Raw genomic sequence first — 23,476 nt, forward strand, 5'->3', positions numbered from 1 at the left:
TCTTTGGATCATTTGGATACCCCAAACCTTATGTGTGTACATAAAAATATGTATGTACACACTGAATGAGCCAGAAGGACACATTTACACTACAATGGATTCTACTCATGAATTGCCACCGTGGTGTTTGTTCACACTTGGATTTTGTGTAATTGGGGTCCACAACACCAATGCCTCTTACATATATGTAAAATATGTAAAGATGATGTTTGCATGTTGGGCTTGGCTAAATATTGCTATTTCTGTAATGTTTTAATTGCTCTTATGATTTGCAGAAACACTGTGCTCTCTGGATGAAATTGGAAGATCCACTGATGCAATATATGATACACTGAAAGCGATGGACTAAATATCTAGTAGCAGACAGCTCACTTAGTGTGTCTGGCTTTAGCGGGCAGGCCAGGACAGGTCTACATGACTGGAGGCTTAGATTGTGTATGCAGCCAGAATATAGACTCAGAAACCTGGATGAGCATTGTTTGTCATGCAATAATAATTCAGCGGTGCAGTCCTCTGCCAGGGCATGACTGGCATTTATGAACGTTGCCTCAGGGCATTTTATCACTCTAGGAAGTGATATTGCGAGCTCACTCTTTCCCTCTGATCAGGATGCCAATCTTACAAACTCTCAAGAGGGTTTAGGCCTAGAGACCTCTGCAGGGTGAGAACTCTTTGCATTTCTTAATCCCTACCAAATCATAAGAGATATGTCTGTTGTTTTGTTCAGTTGGACATTATGTAGTTGTGTTGAAGGTGTTAGACGTCAGGGTCTTTGGTGCTTTCGCATGTGAAAAGGCTCAGCAGGGAATACCCTCAACACAACTGAACCAAACTACATATGCACCTTTCAGAGTTCATGTCAGTTTGTTGGCGGTTTCCGGTCCTTCTCTGCTCTAACGGGTAGAAGTTCTCTTTTTCTATGAAAAGCTGCTTACAGTTATTTGATCTTGACACATCATTCAGAACAGCATGTACTGTATTTACATAGGTCTTGCAAAAATGTTAAAAGTGCATGCAAATTTGTGCAGCCATTTATTAATAGCTGCTGAGATATTTCGCTCAAAACCAGAGATGTCAACACACTTGCGATACTTTGAAGTACATTTAAATTTCTTTTCACTTGGCAAAAAAAAGTCAGAAAGTGATTAGAACTCATCCTGTGGGGCCCATGAATGTCTGCATAGAATGTCATGGCAATTCACTAGTTGTTGACATGTTTCAGGGGAACAATCGTTTTACAAAAGTGGAAGCATGCTCCAGTTATTGACTATGAAACCAAAAATCCCACATTCTTGCCATCAGCCAACCGTGTGGAGGGCAGAAAGCTGAAAGTGTCCAATCTTATCACACACTTCTTGCCCTTTCCTGACTCTATTCTCTAAGAAGTCTTATAAGAAAATGCTTGTAGTACAGGAATACTTCATTAAATAAGTGTGACTCTGGATGGAACTGTAAAATTCATAGCATCAAATCGCACACAGACCGTCTTTGTTGTTGTCCACCACAACAAGCTGCTACTCTTTTCTTGCAGCTCACTGCTGGAAATTGGATTGCTGCATGTAAGCGGTTAAGTTTTACTGACTTCATGCATTCGTCTGTATAACATGGTTAAGTTTTCCTTCTTAGGAAACAATCCACAGTATCATTTATAGTCGTGTACTTTTCTTCACATGCCACAGGAAATGTCATTAGCGGTGGAGGCCATGTAAAATCGGATTTCTATACTTCACAGTGATCTAAAGCCCAATTCAATCTTTATATTGTTACTGTGCTATTTCCCAGAAGGCTGCACAGTGTTTAAATCCATGCAAATAGCAACGGATTGAAAACAAATTAAAAAAAACAAAAACAAAACAAAACAACAAAACGTCATGTGCGCTGGAAGGTAAGTTTGGCATTTACCACATCTGACATCCTAGTGCTTGATTGAGCCCTAAAATGGATAATATGAGTGGGAGGCATTTCAGTAGAACTCCCCTGGGAACATTGGGCCATGTTCTTGTCAACAACTCGCATGAGTCATCCATTAAAGAGAAACGCTTCCTGCTGTTTGATGGGGAGTCCAAAATAGACCGTCGTTACAGATTCGAAGCGTTGCTACTAGGCTTTAAAAGCAAAGTTTGTTTGGTAAAATATGCTGCATCATAAATGGCCCTTTTCTCTTACTGAAAGACCTATGGATATTATATCCTCGTAGTATATTTTGAAGATGATCTCAAATCCTACACACATCTGAAGTGTGTTTTAAGAGGAGGGATGTCAACCTTGAGTTTCTGCTCTATATATTAATCCATGCACACCAATAATAGCTCGCAAAGTGACCTGGCATTAAACATTTAGATATTCTCCCAGCAAATCGGGTTATGTATTGCTCTAGCACAACCTTCATATTTATGGGTGTATTCCAGTGTCCCATGATGTTTAGCCATCAATTCACCATTTACTGTTAAAAACACTTTATTTGCAAAAACAGGAAGTGGTATGATGCAACGCTGTTAGTGAGGGTTAGTTTTTGGTAAATGGTCTCCACCTATATACTGTAGGTTTGTTCTACTTACGGCGTTCGTTCTACTTTTGTCATGGCTTTCACTGACATAATGCATTTCCTATCCCCCTCCCCTAACCGTGCACACTAATCCTAACCTGAGGAAAATCCCCTGTCTGTTGGCTCTTTCCTACAATTTCTGCACAATGAATAGCCTGTAATAAGTTGACCTCCCTAAAACTAAGTCTTCACATCAAAATGTCCTCACTTTGTCAATAGGCCGTAACACACACACACACACACACACACACACACACACACACACACACACACACACACACACACACACACACACACACTCGTGTCTCTCTCGGTGGATGGAGATAAAGACAGTCTACATGGGAAAAAGGTTGATCTTCTCCTTGCAACTATGGGGGAGAGCAAGGCTGTAACTCACAACATGGTAACATAGTTGGAAAGAAGCCACTTGGAAACAAATAACCTCACAGAGTTAAATGAGGTTTTTTCACAGAGAGGTGCTCCAGTGAGCAAAGACAGCATCCCCACGGCAAGAGAATGTGGCTGCATCTTAAAGGAGTGCAAATACCTCTCATCAGGGGAGAAATAGGACCGTTGGTCGGAACTCAATGGAACCAGAACGGGCCTTATGCAGTAAGAACTATGCTGGGATGGACAGTCCAAACATAGAACCACACATAGAATAAAGCAGGTTGCCTCAAATCGTATATCTGCTGCCAAGCTGTAGGACCTGTGGGGTCAGCAGTTCATACATGACTTTCCTGAGGGTGGTCACTGTTCAGATTCCCTGTGATCAGCGTACTGTTAGTATTTGTACGGTCGTGAATTTATCCGTTACAAATGGCCACACTCTGATTACCAGACTGCTCTGGCATGAAAATTCACAGCACATATTCCTTTAGTTTTCGTACTTTTTTCACATTGGTTTTAAATATAAACTTGCACTTCCACTGTTTCCAAATGAACGAGGACAAAGATCTTTGCATCTTTGTCTGTCACACAGAGTAATGAGAGAGTGAACACATCTCTACCAAGCTGATTATTGCACAACCCTATAATCTGCAAACATCTGCAGCTTTACTAGTCTGTCGCCACTGGTCTCACCAGTGTGAGAAATCTGCCAGTAGCAGATTTGTCTACTTTCACTTTTCACTTCGCTTTGGAAGCAGACGTTCTTCGCCTTGGTAGATGTTTGTACACGAACACGATCGAAAAGAAGCTTTAATCATAGATTGATTCAGAATAACTTTTCTCGTAGAGAACAACATTGTCGACATACAGTACAAGATCTGCGGTTCTGTAAATTTCTCAGTGGAGTACATTATGTCATACTCAAGGAATGTGCTACTATTTAATAAACCTTTAGGTTTTTGTAGTTGTACTTTACCCGAGTAAAGTACAACTACTATTACTGTACTATTAGCTACTTTGCAGAGTGGAGATTACAAGTGGAGCTGCGGTAGCTTAACATATTTAAAGTAGTTTTACACAGCTTAGACGACACCAGCCACTGAAATTACATCTCCACCAGATTAGGATGGAATATTCAAATGCATTCGGTGTCTGTACATTCACACTGCACCGTACAAGATAAACAGAGACGTTTGTCCGGCATGAACGCGAGCGTAAATCATTTAAAGGCGCTTGGTTTGTTGCACATTTTTTCTTTAACAGTGACTCATTGTTGTTGGGAGATGGTGAAAGGAGCGGCTGTATGTGATACGTGTTCCTGTGACTGTTAATACTGCGCCGTGCTGGCAGACAAAGAGAGCAGAATCCAGTCTTTTCCAATTATACAGTGGAGTACTTGACTGAAGTAAGTGCATTACCCACTAATCAGTGCCTGGCTGTGCTTGTTAGTGCACAGCCTTCCCTCATGCTCATGCCAAGGTAAGTGCTTGGGGTGAATTAGGTCTAATTTCCCCATCATGCCCAAATCTCTTATTCATATGCAAAGTAGTATTTATGTAGATCGTTTTGAAAATATTTTTTTTTCTCCCATAGCAACCAACACACATTAAAACACACGATGGATTTAATTTGATACCGTGTGTGTTGAGCTGCAAATACTAATTGTGGGATGACATTGAAAACAAGTCAATGCAGTGCTGATAATGAGTTTTATTACTGATATGGGGAACTTATGGGCAAAGTAGTATCTCTATCACAATTAAATCTTTGAGGTTTTTTTTTTTTTTTTGGGTGAAGTTTGTACTAATCGCTTTATTTTACGTCTCTGCTGGAAAATATCTGATTCTATTGCCGAATCAGACATTTTCTCCACTGTGTTCAGTGAGTCTGGCTGCCCTTTGAGATGTGTAGTACAGCATGGACCAGGCCTCATTTTCAGGTAAAAACCTAATCCAAGCATGACACAGTTTGAGTGGTTGTGTGTTTTTTTTCTACTCGCAATTATTCAGAAGCCACATAATCACTATAGGCTAATGATTTAAGTGTTTATTAGCACACAGACTTTAGGTGCTTTGGGGTCTAACAACCATTTTGTACCTCATTTAACATTTGCTATTTCATTAAATATTATATACTATAAATATACTTACCGAAACAATGCTTTATACACCTTGTAAACACAATACTGTCTAGAGCCTTAGCATACAGGCCATAAGGAGCAAAACAAAAAAAATCCTACCAGTGCCTCTGAAGTCCAGCAATTAAACCTGTTGCTGCTTTGTTACAAAAACTGAAATGCAAAAAAAATAAAATAAAGACACATTGTGGTTATACAGACAACCATTCCACCAAACAATATGAACATAGTTTCTGAAAGTTTCTGAATTACTTTCATAGCAGGTGGTAGGTGACATGATAGCTGTTTACCAGTGCTTTCTATCAGCCTTTTTGCTAAGTTAAGTTAATTCTCTTCTAGCTATAGCATCACATCACCGAACACAGAGGGGATGGAAGGATCCATCTTCTCCAGCTGAAAGAAAGCCGTATGAAAATGGACTAAAATGTCAAACTTTTCCACTTACTTTAAACGTGGTGGAAGACATTAGTTTTGTTTCCTTTAACAGGAGTAAACAAGATTAAAAATCACTTTGCTTCTATTACTCATGCTGACATGCCATCATCTTTAACATGCACTATCGTAGCAGGAGCTGTAATGGTACCGTTTTAAATTAAATACTCTTTGTTCAGCAGTACTTTTTTCTTGTGCCTACTTTATTTATATTTAGGAAAATTTATTAAAATAAAATACAAACAGAACAGGAGAAGAAAACAAGAAGGCTTCCAACAAACTCAAAAGAATATGTACATACACAAGTATGAAAAGGTTTTGTAACGTATTTGGAAAGAGTGAGAGCAAGAAACACAAGCCCGGCCAGATCCTGCTAAATACTGTGTTGGTCCACGTTGCCATGCGTGTCAAAACCATTACTTGCTCGCACAAATTTCCCTTAAAAGTCTAACATCATCCACAAACTTTTGACAGCAAAACATTTACTCAACGTCGATCCTATCCAATCCACTCCGTAACCTTTTAGACAGCCCACCCCCGGAAATTTTTATTTTGGAAATCGCTCCGGCCAAAAAGTCTCCAGTTATCTGGGACAACCTCAATCCTGCACTTATGTTAATCCATCCGCTGCAGCGCTGTCGGTTCATGTGACACAGGTCTGAACCAAAGCAGATTTCCAGTGCTCTACAAACCCGGATGGCATACACAGCGTCTCAGCCAGGGCCTCTTACGCAAGTTCGGCCAGCTGTGGCTGTTGGGGCTGTGCGTGCAGGGAATGTGTTTACATAACGCTCATTCGGGTTTTTTTTTTCACTTCACACAGAAAGTGAACTTTCTATAGAAAGTTGAAAGCATGCAGCTAGGACTCTTTGTATTCAGGAGCTGTTTTCCCTTCATCGGTTTTTTTAAGAGCTAAAATATTTAGGAAAGTCGGCCTCAGTGGAGCCAGCTTTGATGTAGCTTCACCTTAATATTTTGTGTCCTCTCAACTATTACTGAAATATAGAAATCATGAGCCCTTTTCACGTATGAACTCCAGACAACGTCCAGAGAATCAGGTCAGTTCAGCTCATTTGGTCGACCTGACTACAAGTCAGTGCCGCTGGGCAAGACACTGAACCCCCAAGTTGCGCCTGGCGTCTGCTGCTTAGTTTCAAGTCGCTTTGGATAAAAAAATGTCTGTTCGTAATCAAACGTGGCACAAAGTGTGGAGTTTAAAGTTAAAAACTCTAAACGTGTCACCTGTAATCCCATGACTTTAGGGAATAAAGGAAAAATGTATGTCTAAACATTAGACTCACTTTCATGCTATTTTAAAGTCAATGTATGTTCTGTCATCTGTTCTAATGCAATAAAATTACAAGGACCGTCTCTGGAATGTAGTAGAATAAAGTGATTTATGAAGGAGTACGATATCAAATATTCAGCATAGTCAGTACAGCACTTCAGTAAACGCTACTTCATTCCACTAGTGGTTTTCAGTTTATCTGGATAGTGTTCCATAAAATCTCACCAAATCATGCATGGGTGCATTATTTTAAATCAAGAGGAACAGTGCAACCTCCCGAATATGTTAAATTATACACAATATGTCCCACTATTGCTGGTGCTTTCATAAGGGTGGCTCAGACTCGTGTCCCATTTTTTCCTGAGGCAGAGAATCAGTGCCTGATCTGCGCTAAACCCTGGACTTTAAATCCCTCCCAGACGCTCATTAATGCGCTCGGTGTGGGTCCACACAGAGGTCGTGTCACTCTCCTGAGACCAGACCCCTGCCCTGTGTCTGAAAAAGGGATCTTCTCCTCTTCATCCTCTTTCATTTACTCTTCAACCGATGTCTCTAAGCCTGTGGCGTCCTTTGACCTCCTTGTGCCTTCCACAGCTACTTCTAAATATACCCGCAGAAGGTAAGTGTCCCGACAAGCGGGATCATCATTTAGCTGTTCATTGAAACACCTTCAATCGCACAGTAGAGATACTGAATGATGTTCATCTTGTTCATCTCTCAGGTCAACATAGAATCATTTGACCTCTACATGTTTAGAAAATTGGAGCCATTATAATGAAATTCGGAACAGCAATGCATTTCCATCATGTCCGTTTCGGGGTTATTATACTCAGATCAAACTGCACAAAGTCTAAGTGAGGAGGTGATTTAAAGCTGGACTTGAGTTACAATCAGCCAGACAAAAACTAAAAGTAAACGACAGAGGGCCTCTGTGGTCCGCTGAGCTAAAAATAAGTCAGGGCAGCAGATTGGGAAATTTTTGTTTCGGAATTCAACAGCTGCAAAAACAGAAAGAAAACAGAGAAGCAACATATTTAATACGACAGCTCAAAGAGTGATGATCTGACACTAAACTAAACAAAAAGGCTGAGACTATATAAAGAATGAAGATACACCGAGTGATGATGATTTGAAACTGCGTTGAAGTCAGCGCTGGACAGCTGCACGTCCTGTGCTGGAGATGGTGGTGCTGCTACGGGGTTTCCAGGGTGTTTTCCAAGGACACTTCAACAGGAGGAACCAGGAACAGATCCACCAACCCTCAGGTTCATGAACTTGTGTTCCTTTTGTGCAGCACACCGAGTCCACGCCTGCGGAACACCACTATCACCTGTTTATAAACCCAAGTCCTGATGCAACAGCACGCACAATAGTGACACAAGCGTATAAAAATGCTTAGAAAAACACTGCACAATGCTTCAGATAGAAAAGGAGCATGTGATGAGCCAGCACTATTCTGTATCCGAGCTCAGTGTGTGCTTAGCTTGTTCGCACACCCGATATTTAGCAGCCTCACACAGAAACCACAATAACATCCAGTCATACATCATCCTCCTCTCATTTTCGCCGTACCCATACAGGCCTAGAAGAAGGCTTTAATCAACACGCTCTTCTTCTTTTGCCACACAAGGAGTTTGCTCATTTCAAGCGCTGCAGTCTATTTCAAACTTTGCATTTCATCACAGCAGCATGAGATTCATTTATAATCGAGTGTTTACTTTATTGTTGCACCATGAGCATTCCACGGATTCTGAAAATAACCTTTCGTTGGCACTGCAGCCTGTTCACAACCTCGAAAATGTTTGCTTTAGTGTTCCCCACCCACACAAATACACTTCTCCTTGTTTCTACATTGCATCATTTACATGACTTTGCACAGTCATATAATCGACGGTGAAATATGTCACATGACCGACTAGTTTGAGTTTGAACTGTTGCATAATCACCGAGGACGTTTTCACCGTTAGGCCAAACACAGCGGAGGAGTAATGTGGGCACATTGTTAAAAACAACAACCCAGAAGCTAAACTTGTTAGTCTTTCTGACACGAGAGTGAGTCCTCTCCCGCACAAAAAGCTCACTCCTCCCAGGGTGCTCGATGGGCCAGTGGATGAGGACTTAAGCTCGGCCAGATGCCATTAGTTGCAACATGAGATATGAGCGCTGGGCTGGAGCTTTGGCTTCACACCAAGTCACAGAATGTACTTGAACAAATTCCAGCAGCAAAAGTTAATACAGGCCAGGGTGGATTTAGCTACCCGAGCCTCAGATTGCATGTGTCTACAGGAACAACTAATCTTCCCACCTCTGTATTCTGTGTGCCGACTCCTTTACTTACAAGACTCACGTTTCTCTTTTGTTGTTCAGTTGCTGCATTAATGCAAAAACAAACGTATCATGTCTATAGAACGTTCTGTCTACATGTTGTCCATTTAGAAAAGTCGAGCTCCTTTTCTTTTTTAGCTGTGCTAAAGCCACAGCTCCTAACAGGGCAATGCCAAAGTCGGTTGTTGGGCCCATTCGACATTTTAGTCCAGAATGAAAAAATCTCTTTTCAATACAACTGCGTCACAGATATTCATGGTGTCCAGAGGACAAATCAGACCTGGAGTGAAAAAACAATACTCTTTTAGAGTTTGGTTACAAGTGTATAAACTGTTGCGTACCATTTGTGTCTGTCTGGCAACTGAATCAAACAAATGTGTAGATTCACTGTTGCTTTGCAATGTTGCTTCTCATTCACAGATGGCATTGGCTGCCATGCAAGGGGCTCACCTGACCCACCGGGAGCAACTTGAGGTTCAAGTGTCTTGTCCAAGGACACTTTGACACATTAGGACCAGGAATCAAACCACTGACCCTGTGGTCCGCGACCTTACCCACTCAGCTGCATTCTTGATCCCCACAGGCTGATTTGTAGTGAATGAGATCACTTAACTTTTCTAAAACATTCCCTTCAGCCTGGTAATTGTACTTTATACTAACTAGTTTCTGTCAGCATGCCAACATACTTACAACAAGTAAAACTGTGAATATAGTAAAAATGACTTTAGCTTATTGATAATGTCAGCATTCTGTCATGCTCAATCAATGGAATCGTGATCAATGTAATTTGGCTTTTCTTTGACAAAAAAGTCGCAAAATGAATTTTCAAAATAAAAGTAAAAATGAATCCTGACTCTTCCCCAGTGACAGCTGGTCGTTAAGATAATGGATGGACGGAAAGTAAAAATGAGAGCATAAGTATTTGCCTCCTTTAGACGGAAATCATCTAAATCATCACCTGTGCAGCCAAGTTTCCAAAGTCACACAATAAGTTTGAATCGAGATCACCTGAGAGCAGCGAATGTGTTTAAATGATTGTAGTATAAATACACCTCTACTGCATGGGTCCTGTTACTGGTGGGTCAGTATCCTGGCCAAAATCAGTATCAGGATGAAGACAAAGCAACATTTCCAAGTCACTGATTATCTCTCTGAGTACAGGAAATTCATCATTTAGAAACAAAAGAAACTTGGAACAGGTATTTATCTGCCTGAAGCAGATTAAAACATCTGGTGGTACCGATTTACTAGTAACCTTCCAAATAGATACATTTACAGTGCATCCACTAAGTTTTCTCACTGCTCAACTTTTTCCACATTTTGTTATGTTACAGCCTTATTGGATCAAATACATTATTTTCCTCAAAGTTCCACAAACAATAGCCCATAATGACAACGTACAAGAAGTTAGTTAGTAAATCTTTGCACATTTATTCAAAATAAAAAACAAAAAAATTCATACAAATTCACCTTTGCTCGTTACTTTGTTGAAGCCCCTTTAGCACCAATTACAGCCTCAGGTCTTTCTGAGTATGATGCTACAAGCTTGGCAAACCTCTTTTTGGGCTGTTTCTCCCGTTCTTCTTACCTCTCAAGCTCCATCAGGTTGGATGGGGAGCGTCGGTGCACAGCCATTTTCAAATCTCTCGAGAGACGTTCAATCGGGTTCAAGTCTGGGCTCTGGCTGGGCCACTCAAGGACGTTCACAAAGTCGTCCTGTAGCCACTACTTTGTTATCGTGGCTGTGTGCTTATGGCTGTTGTCCTGTTAAAAAATGAACCACTGCCCCAGTCTGAGGTCCACTGCGCTCTGGAACAGGTTTTCATCAAGAATGTCTACATGTGTAGACAATGTGTACATTGCTGCATTCATCTCTCCCAGTTCCTGCCGCTGCAAAACATCCCCACAGCATGATGCTGCCACCACCATGCTTAACTGTAGGGATGGTATTGGTCAAATGGTGAGCGGTGCCTGGTTTCCTCCAGACATGAAACTTGGCAATAAGGCTGAAGAGTTCAATCTTTGTTTCATCAGAGATAAGAATTATTTTCCTGTTTTATTTTTATAAATTTGAGATTTCAAACTAACCTCTTTCAAGTTGTCATTATGGGGTATTGTTTGTAGAATTTGGGGGAAAATAATGAATTTGATCCATTTGAAATAAGACACATAACAAAATGTGGTAAACACAGTCGCTGCACTCAGGTGACGTCCATTTAACTCATTTTTGGACATCAAAAACCAATTAGCTTCACCGGATTTAAAGCAAGATACATAAAAAGTGGGTGAATACTCTTTGACATTAGAGACTTAAAGCTGTCAAAAAAAGCCAAATTCAACCAATTATGAATCAATGTGGTAAAAATAAATTAAGGTGGAAACCTCCAAGGGAGGTAGAGACAATGTACATGTGTGTCTACAAACATATGAACCTTCCGCCCTTTTTACCCCGTTAGCAATGGACACGGCTGCTCACATCATTAGTATTGATCAGATGTTGTAAAACTGATTACAAAGGAGTCAGGCTGCATTCTGTGCAAGGAGCCAGATGGACAATGAAGATACATTTTTATTATGGCCACAGTCTATCGAATAAGCTTTTGTTTTATTGTTAAGTGGAAGAAAGGGAGTGGAGGTAACAGGGCTGCTGCTAGATGTCTGAATAATGCTGAATGCCAAACGTCGAAATGGGAGCACAACCTGCTGTCGTGTTTGCAGACCCTCTAAGTGACCACAACAAAAGGAGCAGTGTTACTCTACTGCATAATAAATGCCGCTTCGTGCAAAAGTGATCATCTCAAAATATATTTTTAACGCTTTGTATACATCACTAAAGAAATCCCGTTGGTCTGTGAGAGGAGACATTAGGACGGCTGAGCGGTACATTGCAGCTATGAAGACACAGGCCTGCAGCTGCAGCGAAACATTAGACAGACACTTTCTGGCCAACAGGAAATTGCTCCCTGTTGGAAAACAACTCAAAGATGCAACACATGGACTATTATAGATACCACAATGCTCTCTTTAACCCTGCTGGCTGATACACTGCTCTGTTCTTTTAATATCTTTTAATATCATTATGTGAGAACTGATCCAACACTGGAATCACATTTTAAAAAAAGTTACCAAAGATCAGTCCATTTATACTTTCAATTAATTTAGAGATTAATAGAGTTTTTTTTTTTAAATATCGTCTGGTTTTATTCAAACTTCATCGGATCCATACTAGTCCTGAGAGGATTTGCATACACTGCTGTAGCTCTTCAAGCAAACAAGATTCGAGCAGCATCCACTCCGGGCCACAGGTGGAAGGACACTGCCCTCTGTTGGTGCTACTTTGTACACCATGATTTAATACCCAGGATGAGACACTTTGCATTAAATAAATACAAAGACAAAGTGGATCAATTTTAATGAAACGCTGACCTGACATCTAAAGTCTGTGGGGACAATATAACCAAGTCTTGGGGCAGTGCTTCATTTATCACGTTTACATTGTGATTAATTTGTTTCTGAAAGGTTTCTGGAAATTGTTCTCTTTGCCACTTTTCTCTTGAAGTGGAGCAAACTTTGCTTGAAAATAAATGTGTGCAGTGAATGAAAGCTTTGGATTTATGCCACTTTCAACACATTTCTGTGATGTCTCTGGTGTATGTTATCACACTGAGCATGTTAACAACTTTATTTAAAATCAGTGGGGAAAAAAAAATGCTGAAAATGCTGATGTGGAACTTCTACACAATACCACATAAAAATAGTTACTATTTTTTAGTTATTTCAGACTTTCACTGAAAAAGCCAAACATGTAGTTGGATTCAAATCAGCCTTATTTGCAAGTCAAGTTATTAAAGCTCAATTTCTTACACTTACTCCATGCAGTAAAACCAAACTTAGGGATATTTGTCTGTTGTCAAACTATGACATCTACAGGTCCAATAATAACCAAGATATTGTTCTTTTGAAAACTTAAAATCTTAAAGCGCCAGATTGAATGAATTGAGACTGAAAATAATTTATAATTCCATTTTATTTTCAGTTTTACGCAACATTAGAAGTATAAATATCTGTTTTAATATACAACATCTATGACATCCATAGAGCTTTCCTTGGGCAAAATACAAAACTCAAAACACTTTTATTGCACATATTCTAAAAGACAAACCATCGTAAGCGAGTTCATCTAATACTAGTTTTACACAAAGGAAGAAAAACAAAAAAGGAAAGTGAAAAGACAAGCAGACACTGACATATGAGAAGACTGATTACCGCACAAACCAATGTTCATATTAAACATTGTGGTGGCGAAGGAGCAAAGTCACCCTACAACACAGAACATAGATTTGGCAAATCAACAATATACAAAATATACATCCATGATGCTTTGTAAACAAACATTAAATGTGCTTTGAGGATTTAAACTGTGTGTGTTTGTGTGTGTGTGTGGTTGGGGGAGTATGTTTAATGGTTCAAATAAAATGTGACTCGTTAAATCTGAAGTTGGGACACGTGGGGGGGGGGGAGATTCAAAAACCGTTTTCAGTTCCTAGTTTTCCGTTTTACTCCTCCTTTGAACTGAACACTGGCTGACATTAAGGTGCATTTGTTCTTTCACGCGATACAACAGTAATACATTTACATAACCTAATGCAACATCATTTAACATTAAAATCTCTGCAATCGATTTGTCTTTTCAGTGTCATTCTTCGATACAGTTTGCCATTTATATAAACTATATCGTGTGTCATTTTACAATATGTATTTTCTGTTTGACTCACTGACATAAAAGTATATGTAGTATGCAAGATTATTGTCTTTATTTAATGAGCACAACAGAGCTAATACTGAATTACATACTTGGTGTCCTAGGCTAAGTTCTGGTTGTCATTTAGGGTTTGCACTTTAAAGGCTTCTACAGTATAAAAACGTGTGTGTGTGTGTGTCAGTAGCAGAAAGTGACAGCCTATATGTAGAGTACCAAGTACTTGCACTTTAACATCAGATGCATGATGTAGACATGAACTATACTATGCAAACAACCAGGATTCCTCATATGAATTCTTTACTCAGGTGAAGTTTAAAGCCAGCAGCTGCTCATCACGAAGAGACCGAAACACTAACGGGCGACTTGAACAACGCCGAGCCTGAAGCCCAAGATCAAACGCACCCGAAACCCCGACACTGAGGCGCTCGCCACGTGAACCCACGCAGGCCTTTTCTAACTCTCGTGTCTGCTCAATGACGCCCAAAGCTCTTAGAAGATCCAACCTGCTGCAGTGCTCGTGGGCAAACATGCCGGGTCGTCTCATTAAATCAACCACATTGTTTGACATTTTACACGGTCGTTGCTCTTCAAACTGCAGTCAGCCAGCAAACACATCAGCAACACACCTATTTCTGGGAAACGCCGACAGCCCTCACAGTATTTTTGTATAGTGCTACATTTGTAGAAATAGCCCAGTTTTCCCGGCCCACCCCTCCCCCTCTCATGCCTTTTTCCTCCGTCTTTTCAAGTTAATTTTGGAACATGTGAAAACATGTTAAAAGTCACAAAGAGGACGCCTTTGATGAGGAGATATGTCACAGTAGCTTCCTTTAGGCCACACAGTCACCAAGCAGAACGTGATACTCTAATATTGAGCATTCAAACAAAAATCTATACATATAGTACAAACGACAATCATGTAAGCCCACGTATCCCATTTGTACAGTGTTATATTTACATCATATTGCATAAAAATCAAAAATATATGTACAGATGTCAGAGGAATGTGAATAAACACCACATCTTGCTAACAAATGCAAGTTTTCTTTCCCATAATACTAAGGCCCCTTCACTAAGTTATGGTTTTAGGTGAAAAGCACTGGACATAGTGTTTTGCCTCTGTGTGCTACTGCACAAAGCCCCACATAAAAAGCATCTGATTGTAATCAACTCTACAATCATCATACTACATTGGCAAAACTGCGTGGTATACTGCATTAAAAGACTTCACATCCTCCCGTCTGGACGCAGGAGTGCAATTCAAAGTAGTCTATGGCACTGACACTACAGTACATCACGCCGGCTCCTCCCTGCCGCCCCTGACGTCCTGATTGCACGAAGCTTTCTGCGATAAAAGAAAACCAGCAAATGCCTACATTCAGACCCAGAAACATGTGTTTTATAGCTCTTATTATTCACATGCGCCTCCCTCTCTATCAGCGTGTAACAGCTTGCCCGGTCCTCAAACAAAACTAAACCAAAAGAAAAGAAGGCATGGTGATGCTTGCACAAACTATCTCTAACATTTGATTACATCTGGGATTTTCCGTTTTCACTCCGCTGTTTACTTTCTGTTGGTGGAACTACGTGGCGACTCCTTTTGCTGCTTGCACTTGCTACCGTCTTTGCCCGAACCGTCTTTAGGTGCACAAGGAGCAGGCCTGGTTGAGTCTCTTTTCGTGTTTTTCTGCGCAGACGCGACCTCTTGAACAGTTTCCCTCTTCTTTTTATCAGCCTGCTCCTTACGGCTGGAGGCCGCCTGTTTGTCCGGGGAGCTGATCCTGGGATCTGGGCCCTTGAAGCTCTCTGGTGCAAGCGCATCAGGCTTGGGGGCCTCTGTGGCTACCTTACCTGCAGCCTCCTGGAGGGCACATGTGGTGACCCTGCCAGAGGCGGCGCCACTGCTCGATGAGTGCGTTTCCTTTTTCAGCGCAGGTTTTGGCAGCACTGGCGGCGGAGCAGGTTGAGAGGGAACGTGCAGCTCCTTCTTGTGCTGCTGCTGCTGAGGGTTAGTAAAAGGTGAAGCAACGTCTTTGGGTTTTGATTCCTGATGGTCTTTGAAAACAGGGGCCGGACTTTTAGGTGACGTATCTTTATGTTTGGCATCAAAACCTGGTTTAATAGCTGGTGCTGGAGCTACAGAAGTCTTGAGAGTTGACGATAATGGGGCGGTTTTAGGAGGGAGACATTTTGGCTTTGAGTCTTGAGTGTTTTCTTTTACCACATGAGCTGTGGTTGCTACAGAGCTTTTGGGCTGGGTTTTTGTCTGCTCCATCTCTGCTAGTGTGGGAGGATGCGTCAGCTGCAAAGATCCCTCAGGCTTCACATCAACACCAGTGGACGGCGACGAAGCTTCTTTCTGTTTAGCATCATGGGTTAGTGTAACACTTGAAGCGCAGGGAGCTGACTCTTTTGACAGATGCCTCTGGTTTGCATTCAGGCTGCTCTTGACTGCTGGGACAGGAGGAGTTGTGCCGTGCGATTGGACTTCAAGTGGTTTTGTCTCCTTCACAACACTGGGTGGTACAGGTTGCAGGTCAGGCCTTAACTTATTATTGGGACTGTTTTCATTGGCGGTTGTTGAGGCCACAATCTTCTGTTTCTCCGATGGGACCACAGTGTTTTCTTTTACACACACAATTTCTTTAGAGGTGCAATATTCTGCAGCAGACAATTTGTGTTGTGCTTTTTCTGCTGGACAGCGTTTCAATAACTGCTCTGAACTTAAACTTTTACAGTTTGTCTTTGGTGATATGGGACCTTCGTTCTTCTGTACTGCACCAACACACACAGTGTTTTCCTTTTTGTTTACATTCAGCGTGGTGTGGCTTTTATTTTTTAATGACGTGGCCACTGTAGGAACTTGTCTCTTCTCTTCAGCCTTTCCAGCTGTGGCACAGGTATCGAGTTCCTTCTTAGAGCCTGAGCTGCAGGCGTCTCCAGTCACTTTCAAAGCAGAGCTGTCAGATTCTACCCCTTCCACAATTTCCGTGCAGCCCTGACCTTTGGACTTTAAAGAGCAGGATTCACTGTCATGTACAGAACCAGATGCTGAAGTTCTGACAGAAAGCTGTGGTTCTGTACTTGTAGAGCAGATGTTCAATTGTTGCGGTTTTGAAAGCACGTGATCTGGAGTGTGCACAGATGCACAGTTGTTCTGTACATTCATCTCAGAAACAGAGGTCAGGTTTGACTTCTGTGCAGAAGCCGTTTTCCTCTCACAGATCTGCAGCTGACCTGTCTCCAAATCAGAGTTCATCCTTTGCTTCACCAGCACAGGTAACGGTGCATTGGCAGCTGTAGCCAGAGTTGCCACTTGCGCAGGTGCAGGAGAGGTTTTTTCTCGGTCAAGCTTTGCCGAAGTCAAAGAGGCTACTGTCTTGGAGCCGTCAGTATCTTGTGATGTAGTGTGCTGTGTGACTTCCTGCTGCTCCACTTCATCCTCCTGATCTTCATTGCTGACTTCCCGTATGGAGGGAGTTTTTCCACAAGACGAGAAGTGGGAGCTGTGTCGAGAGCCTCTGTGTTCATGGGCTAGTGTTGAACTGGACTTCATACCAGTCCTGCTCTCCTGCTTAACAACAAATGTTGTCTCTGCTTTACTGGCTGAGGGCTTTATTGATTCACTATGACTATCATGTGTTTTCACACCACTTGTACTTATTTTGGCCTCTGTGGCTGCATTATACGACTGATCTTTAATAACGATGCTAGTTAGAGCTTCAGTGCTTGAGGAAGAAGTCATGGGGCTCTTCAGTTTGTCAGTAGCTTTCATTTGGGGGATTGTTTTCTGTTTCTCAGTAGGGCTCTGGAGCCAAACTGGAGGACTCACAGAAACAGCATCACCTGTGTTATCTGGCATCTTGGATAAACAAGTTTCTATTTTGGAGGTTCTGGGCCCTGAGAGTAGGCCGATATCCAGGGTGCCCTCTAGAGGTTTGAGAGAGGAGATGTGGCGTCCTTCAAGTTTGTATTCAGATGAAGTTTTTCGAAGTGGAGACTCTGTAGAGGAGATGAGTTGCAGTTTTTCCACAGCACTCTCTCCTCTACCCGAGAAAATCTTAGGGCTTAGACCTTCTGGGCTGGAGTGAACACTTCCCAGGCCCACCTTCATGAGGTCATGAGACATGGCTGTGTCCAGTTGGAGGCTCTTAGACCTAGTGGAGCCAAAGTGGTGGTTCTCGTGGATGCCAGAAGACAGCCGGCACACGCAGTCTTCTCGATCTTCAAACGATAGCCTCTTCCGGGTGAATTCAATGTTAGGAGCTTTGAAGTCCAGTCTGTCCGGCTTCATAGTGTCCTTACCCTGTCTGGGTTGAATGGAACAGAGAGTCGATCTGAGTCCTCCTTCACATTCATTGCTGCAGCCAGGTGGTTCAGTGATGCCCTCAGATGCACGTGTGGTGAGTTTTTTGTATAGTACGTCTTTAAGAGTTGTACTGGCAGCTTTTGCTTCCAGAGGACCAGACTCTGGGCTACTCTGGGGTTTGTCATCACTACACAAGGGGGAGGATTCAGATTCCCATAGGGCATCTTGCTTCTGCAGAGACTCCCTCCTCTCTGACCAGTCCTGTCTCTTCACAACCATCTTGGACTTCAGCTTTTCTTTGTCGAGTTCCTCGATAGATTCCTGCCGGCCTATCTTCCGACCTATGGGCCTCTTCAAGCAGCCCTGCTCAACGGGTCTTACACGGGTGATTGCAAGTGGTTCAGAGGCTGTTTCTTCAACACTCTGCAGAATGGTGTAGTCCCGCTCCACCGTTCTCAGCTCCTCATCCTGCACCTCCTCTTGTGTCACCTCCAAGCTGTGTTTTCTTGGACACAGGTGCTTCTTATCTCCTGTGTAAGAGGGGGAAAGCTTCTCCTCAGACTGGACTCGTTTTAGGAGGGGTGAACGGGGTGGCTCAGCACTTTTGGGACGCACAATGTGGCGCACAATTGTGGGTGGGGAATGAATCTTGGCTGGGAAGGCTTGGGTTGTCTTGGAAAGGGCAACAGAATGTCCACTAAGGAGAGGAGAGGGCGAGCGCTGAGGAGATGTTGGCTGGGGTGTCGGTGAAGGTGTACGAGCCAAAGGAGAAAGGGGAATGCTACCAGCAGACTTGCGGCGCCCCTGACGAAGCCTTTGACCGGGCAGTTTGGGGCCAAGTCCATGAAGAGTGCTGGGACGAATGTGTCCTGAGCCTGCTGGGGAGTTTGGGGCACTCGAGCTGGGAGAGCTACTCTGGGAAGAGTTACCGCCTGGAATTTATAAAGCACACAAAATGTATTAAAAACACAATACAAAAATCAGAAATGAACACCAAGACTTCTGTATAACACTAAATTTTAATGAGCTCGAGTTAATGCTACACCTGACTGGGTGAAGTCTGGTGCAGCCCGGAAGGCGGCAGTAGGGGAACGAGGGGAGAGACTGTGGGTAGGGGAGCCAGGGAGACTCTCACCAGAGGACAGAGAATGGTTAAGGGAGGAGAAACTGCGACTCGTGTGCAGGAGAGGGGAGGGCTGCATGGCAAACCGCCTGAAAAGGGAGCGTCGCCTGAAAAAAGCCAGGAAAAGCAAAATCAGTACAGAATTTTAAACATCTTTAAACATCTTTTAAACAACAGCTACAAAATCAATCTTTTAAAATGCTAATGTATAATATACAAAAGAAATATACAATTTAACATTTGCTTCTGTAAATATAAATTACAAAAAGTTGAAGGTTTTCTTGAACTTTTTCACATTTATATAATAATTAGATATAATATAATAATTTTCACATTTTCATTTTTTCCTTTAACGTGTTTTAGAGCCAAACATAATTCACAGTACGCTCATGTAGGACATAAAAGATTTCGACCTGATGTTATAAAACACAGTGTGAAAAAGAAGAAAATGAAAGTAGTAAAGGTTTGGACCTCTCTGGTGTCTTCTCCTTCTTGGGTTTTTTGGCACATCTGACCATCTTGCTCCTGTAGCTATTCCTCCTTGCTGGACCAGTTTTTATTGAAGTATTTTCAAAGGGGGTTGTCGAAATGGCCACTTTGCTGCCACTCTATAAAAAGGAAGGAGCACAGTGTGGAGTTGTAGTATTCAGCCAAAATATTGTGTGCGCCTACATGACGGTGGTTTTAACTGTCACATTGCGTGGCAGCTTTTTTGACAGTTTAATTTGTGATGGCAGTCAGTGAGGGTGCTGATGCTTACTGAAGATGTGAATATGTAAATGCTCTTTGTCATTTACCTTGAGAAGGAGCTCCACTACCTCAGTGTGGACGAGACCGTGAACTGGCTCTCCGTTGACATGGGTAATGAGGTCTCCAGCTTTCAGTCCGGCTTTATGTGCAGGTCCGCCATCTTCTACATTCTGATAAACAGACACAAGAGACGTTTTATTACTATGGTTGATATTATTAATACCACCACCATCATCTTCGTCACCACCACAAAGCTTTTACAGATTATCCAGGTTAAGTCATCAGAACTGCTGTATGTGGAGACTGACAGGAGATGATGCTGCACCTCCTGTATTAGTCTCCTCTGAGCTCACCAATTGACATTCAATGCATCCTATTAGTTGACCCTTAACAGGTCATTTAAAAAACTTGCACATTTGATCCTAATGACAAAAAACGTCACGGTCTCAAAAACTGCTGTAAAAATATGGTTAATATTTTTTCCACTTTAAATGACTCAATTTCTTAAAACTGCTTCAGCCTGAAATATACATATCAAATATTAATTATATTTTGGGGGTTTTTATGACTGTAACTGCACTTCATAGACTGTAAACGGCCAAACAAGAAGAGTTCTGTGTATGTGGGACTGTTAATAAACAGAAAAGAAGAACTGATTTGAGGCTGTAACTAAATGTTACAAAACAGACAAATGCCATTTAACCTCCCAAAGGCGTAAAACAGCAGGCCCTTGCGCGTAGATGTAGTAAATAGTAAATGTTCTGCACTTATATAGCGCTTTTCTACCTATTGGCACCCAAAGCGCTTTAAACTGCTTCTTTTTCACCCATTCACACTCACAATCTCACACACACACACACTCATTCACCAGTGGGGGAGCTGCTATGCAGCTGGCCAACACTCACCGGGGGCAACTAAGTTGGGGTTCAGTGTCTTGCTCAAGGACACTTCGACATGTGACCAGAGGAGCTGGGGATTGAACCAACAACTGTGAGATTGGTGGACAACCGCTCTACCTTCCTGCACCACAGTCGCCCGTAGTACCAGTAGTACCCGTAATACCGGTAGTACCAGAATGCATGATTTTGAAAGTACATTTGAGGACTGGTTCATGAAACTGTATTCTGTACCGCTGCCTGGGGACTGCAGGTAGAAACAAATGTGGTAGAATCCATCTCTTTGTGTATGATTAATGTTCTAGCACATGGTCCTTGAAGTACAAACTTAATAATAACAAAAAAAAAAAAAAAAGCTTAAACCGGAGACAGAGAAGAAACAGTCTCAAAATAGCTACCGATTCATTTTCTATCAATCGACTAATCAATTACCAACTAATATTTGCAGCAATTAGTCAGCTTTCACTTGTTTTCACATTCACACCCAGATTTGTGTGCATACAGCATCAAGGTAAATGTGAGTGAGAACTTTCAAACAAGCCCAAACCAATAGGTTATGGATTTGACGGGTAAGATGTAGTCCTTACCCAGACCATGTGATACACGGTGTAGATGTCGCCGTCACATGCATACACCCGGATTGCTCTCAACGTGAAGCCAAACTTCTTCCCAGAGCTGTAGATGACAACAGGCTGCCGTGGGTTGGCGGTGGTGCACAGGGAGGAATCTCGACTTGGAGAAGAGTCTCTTGAGGAAGGGTCCGAGGAGAGGGAGTAGGGAGACAAGGGACTGGGCAGTGGAGACACCCCCAAGATATCTGAAAAAAATAAGAGACGAGCCGCAGCTGAACACGTGCATTTATTTAATCAATCAGAATGTGACCGGCTCTCGAGTCAGCAGTGAGTTGTTGCTCTAATACTCTGTGCTCTGGGTGGAACTAATGAGATTTTCTCTCTCCCAACACTACAGACCTCTTGCTCTTGCCCTGCCTGCTTACTCTGCTTGTTAGCAGCTTCTACTCGCTCGCGGCCACTCTAGAAAATGGAACTCACAGCAGGTGTCATGCTGGGCCAATTTTGCACAGATCAATAGCGAGCTTTCATCTGTTTCACGTTCAAAGACCGGTGCCGTTATTGTAACCCTTGACACATTATTGCTCTGACATATACTTCAACCTCCAACAAACTGGAGGAGATCCTATTTGTTTTATAGTCAACGCATGCATATCTTTCTGCATTAGCTGTGGGTGTTCGTTGACTTACCTCCAGGGATCATTAGTGAAAGTGCACCAGCCGAAACGGACTTTGGGACTTTTGCCACAGCTCCAGTTTTCTCCACAGCACTTTCAGGTTGCAGAGGGGTGGTCCGAGCCCCCTGGTCGGCAGAGGTGTGACCGCTACTGTCGGGGCTCTCCACCCCCTCACCTTTGGGCGTCAGCTGGTCCAGATGTTCTGAGAAACTTCCTAATTATTACAAAACATAGAAACGGTTTGAGATACACACCTACTAAACAACTTATGTTTTCTTCTGTGATTAGTGAACAGCATTAAATTTCCATTTCTGGTGTTTTCTGGTATTTAGATGTGAGCATTGATACCACTGTCATATCGGTTAAATAAATGTAAATCTACAGCAGATAAAGTATAATAATTATGAGATTAACCAAATATATTTTTTGTTTTATGGGTTATATTATGGATTATTCTTGGGCTGGAACAGCAAGAGAAGTTGCAGCGAGTTGCCAAGAAATTCTCTAGCAAATAGATTTTTTCGTGTATAATAAACAGACAAGTAATATGTTAATAATGAAGTTCAGAGAACTGGCTTTTGGCTGTAGCTTGTATGTATGAATATGTCAAACTGTTTCTTTCAGCAAACAAGTAGCTTGAGTAAAATCCAACAAAGACATACCCGCTTGTTACAAGCAGTTACACTATTTACAAAAAACATTTTCATACTCATGTTTATTGCGTAATGCCCTCAGCCTTTATTTGCTATGGTTGGATAATATTTTGCTGACCTGTAAAAGCATATTTTTTATATACAGTAAAAGTGCCAGACAGTATTTCTTCTAGCCACTTGTCGTGTCATACCAGAGAGCGTGGCTCCACTGTGTGTGCTGCCTGGAGTGGTGGCGTCCGGCTCGTCGTGCGGTAGCTCTCCGATGGAGAAAGAGGCCTTGCTGGGGTCTCCCAGCCCAGACGTCTCGTCTCCTTCACTCTCAGCTGAGATGGCAAACTTTGGCAGCCCGCTGGGCCGAGGCCCCCGATTCATGCTGTCCGTGTCTGTCGAGTGGGACAGCGACGGCCTGAAGAATGGACAGAGCAGATTCTCAAAGCAGTGTTGTTGCTAATGTTAGTTTTATGTGAGGACAGTTGGTAAATGTCTGAATAATTCCTTTGTATGAAAGACGCTGGAGACATGGACAAAATTGATGGTTCACTTCCATGAAAAAAAAAAACAAAAACAGGATGAAACAATTTTCCCTGAAATAACTTGAAACTGACAAAATGAGGAAA

General features: G+C 42.2%; 1 protein-coding gene and 1 long non-coding RNA gene across 16 annotated transcripts in view; one reads left to right on the top strand and one right to left on the bottom strand.

Moving 5' to 3' along the window:
* Positions 1-4,568: 4,568 nt before the first annotated feature.
* Positions 4,569-9,970, top strand: LOC137103244 (uncharacterized). The gene is made up of 2 exons (XR_010911430.1): positions 4,569-7,411; positions 9,538-9,970. It is a non-coding gene; the product is annotated as an uncharacterized lncRNA (long non-coding RNA).
* A 3,156-nt stretch (positions 9,971-13,126) lies between these two features.
* Positions 13,127-23,476, bottom strand: part of mast4 (microtubule associated serine/threonine kinase family member 4) — a 90,928-nt gene continuing 80,578 nt past the window's right edge. For 14 of the 15 annotated variants that reach the window (XM_067483370.1, XM_067483371.1, XM_067483369.1 and 11 more), the window contains 7 exons: positions 23,051-23,265; positions 22,220-22,420; positions 21,545-21,774; positions 20,109-20,231; positions 19,783-19,919; positions 19,234-19,418; positions 13,127-19,120 (listed from right to left, as the gene is read on the bottom strand). In XM_067483370.1, coding sequence (XP_067339471.1) covers positions 15,444-19,120; positions 19,234-19,418; positions 19,783-19,919; positions 20,109-20,231; positions 21,545-21,774; positions 22,220-22,420; positions 23,051-23,265 — 4,768 coding nt within the window. In that variant the 3' untranslated portion in view covers positions 13,127-15,443. The remainder of the gene's footprint in view (positions 19,121-19,233; positions 19,419-19,782; positions 19,920-20,108; positions 20,232-21,544; positions 21,775-22,219; positions 22,421-23,050; positions 23,266-23,476) is intronic. The other variant, XM_067483372.1, reaches the window with a different exon arrangement.

The sequence above is a fragment of the Channa argus genome, chromosome 18 (assembly GCF_033026475.1).
Source record: "Channa argus isolate prfri chromosome 18, Channa argus male v1.0, whole genome shotgun sequence".
NCBI lineage: Eukaryota > Metazoa > Chordata > Actinopteri > Anabantiformes > Channidae > Channa > Channa argus.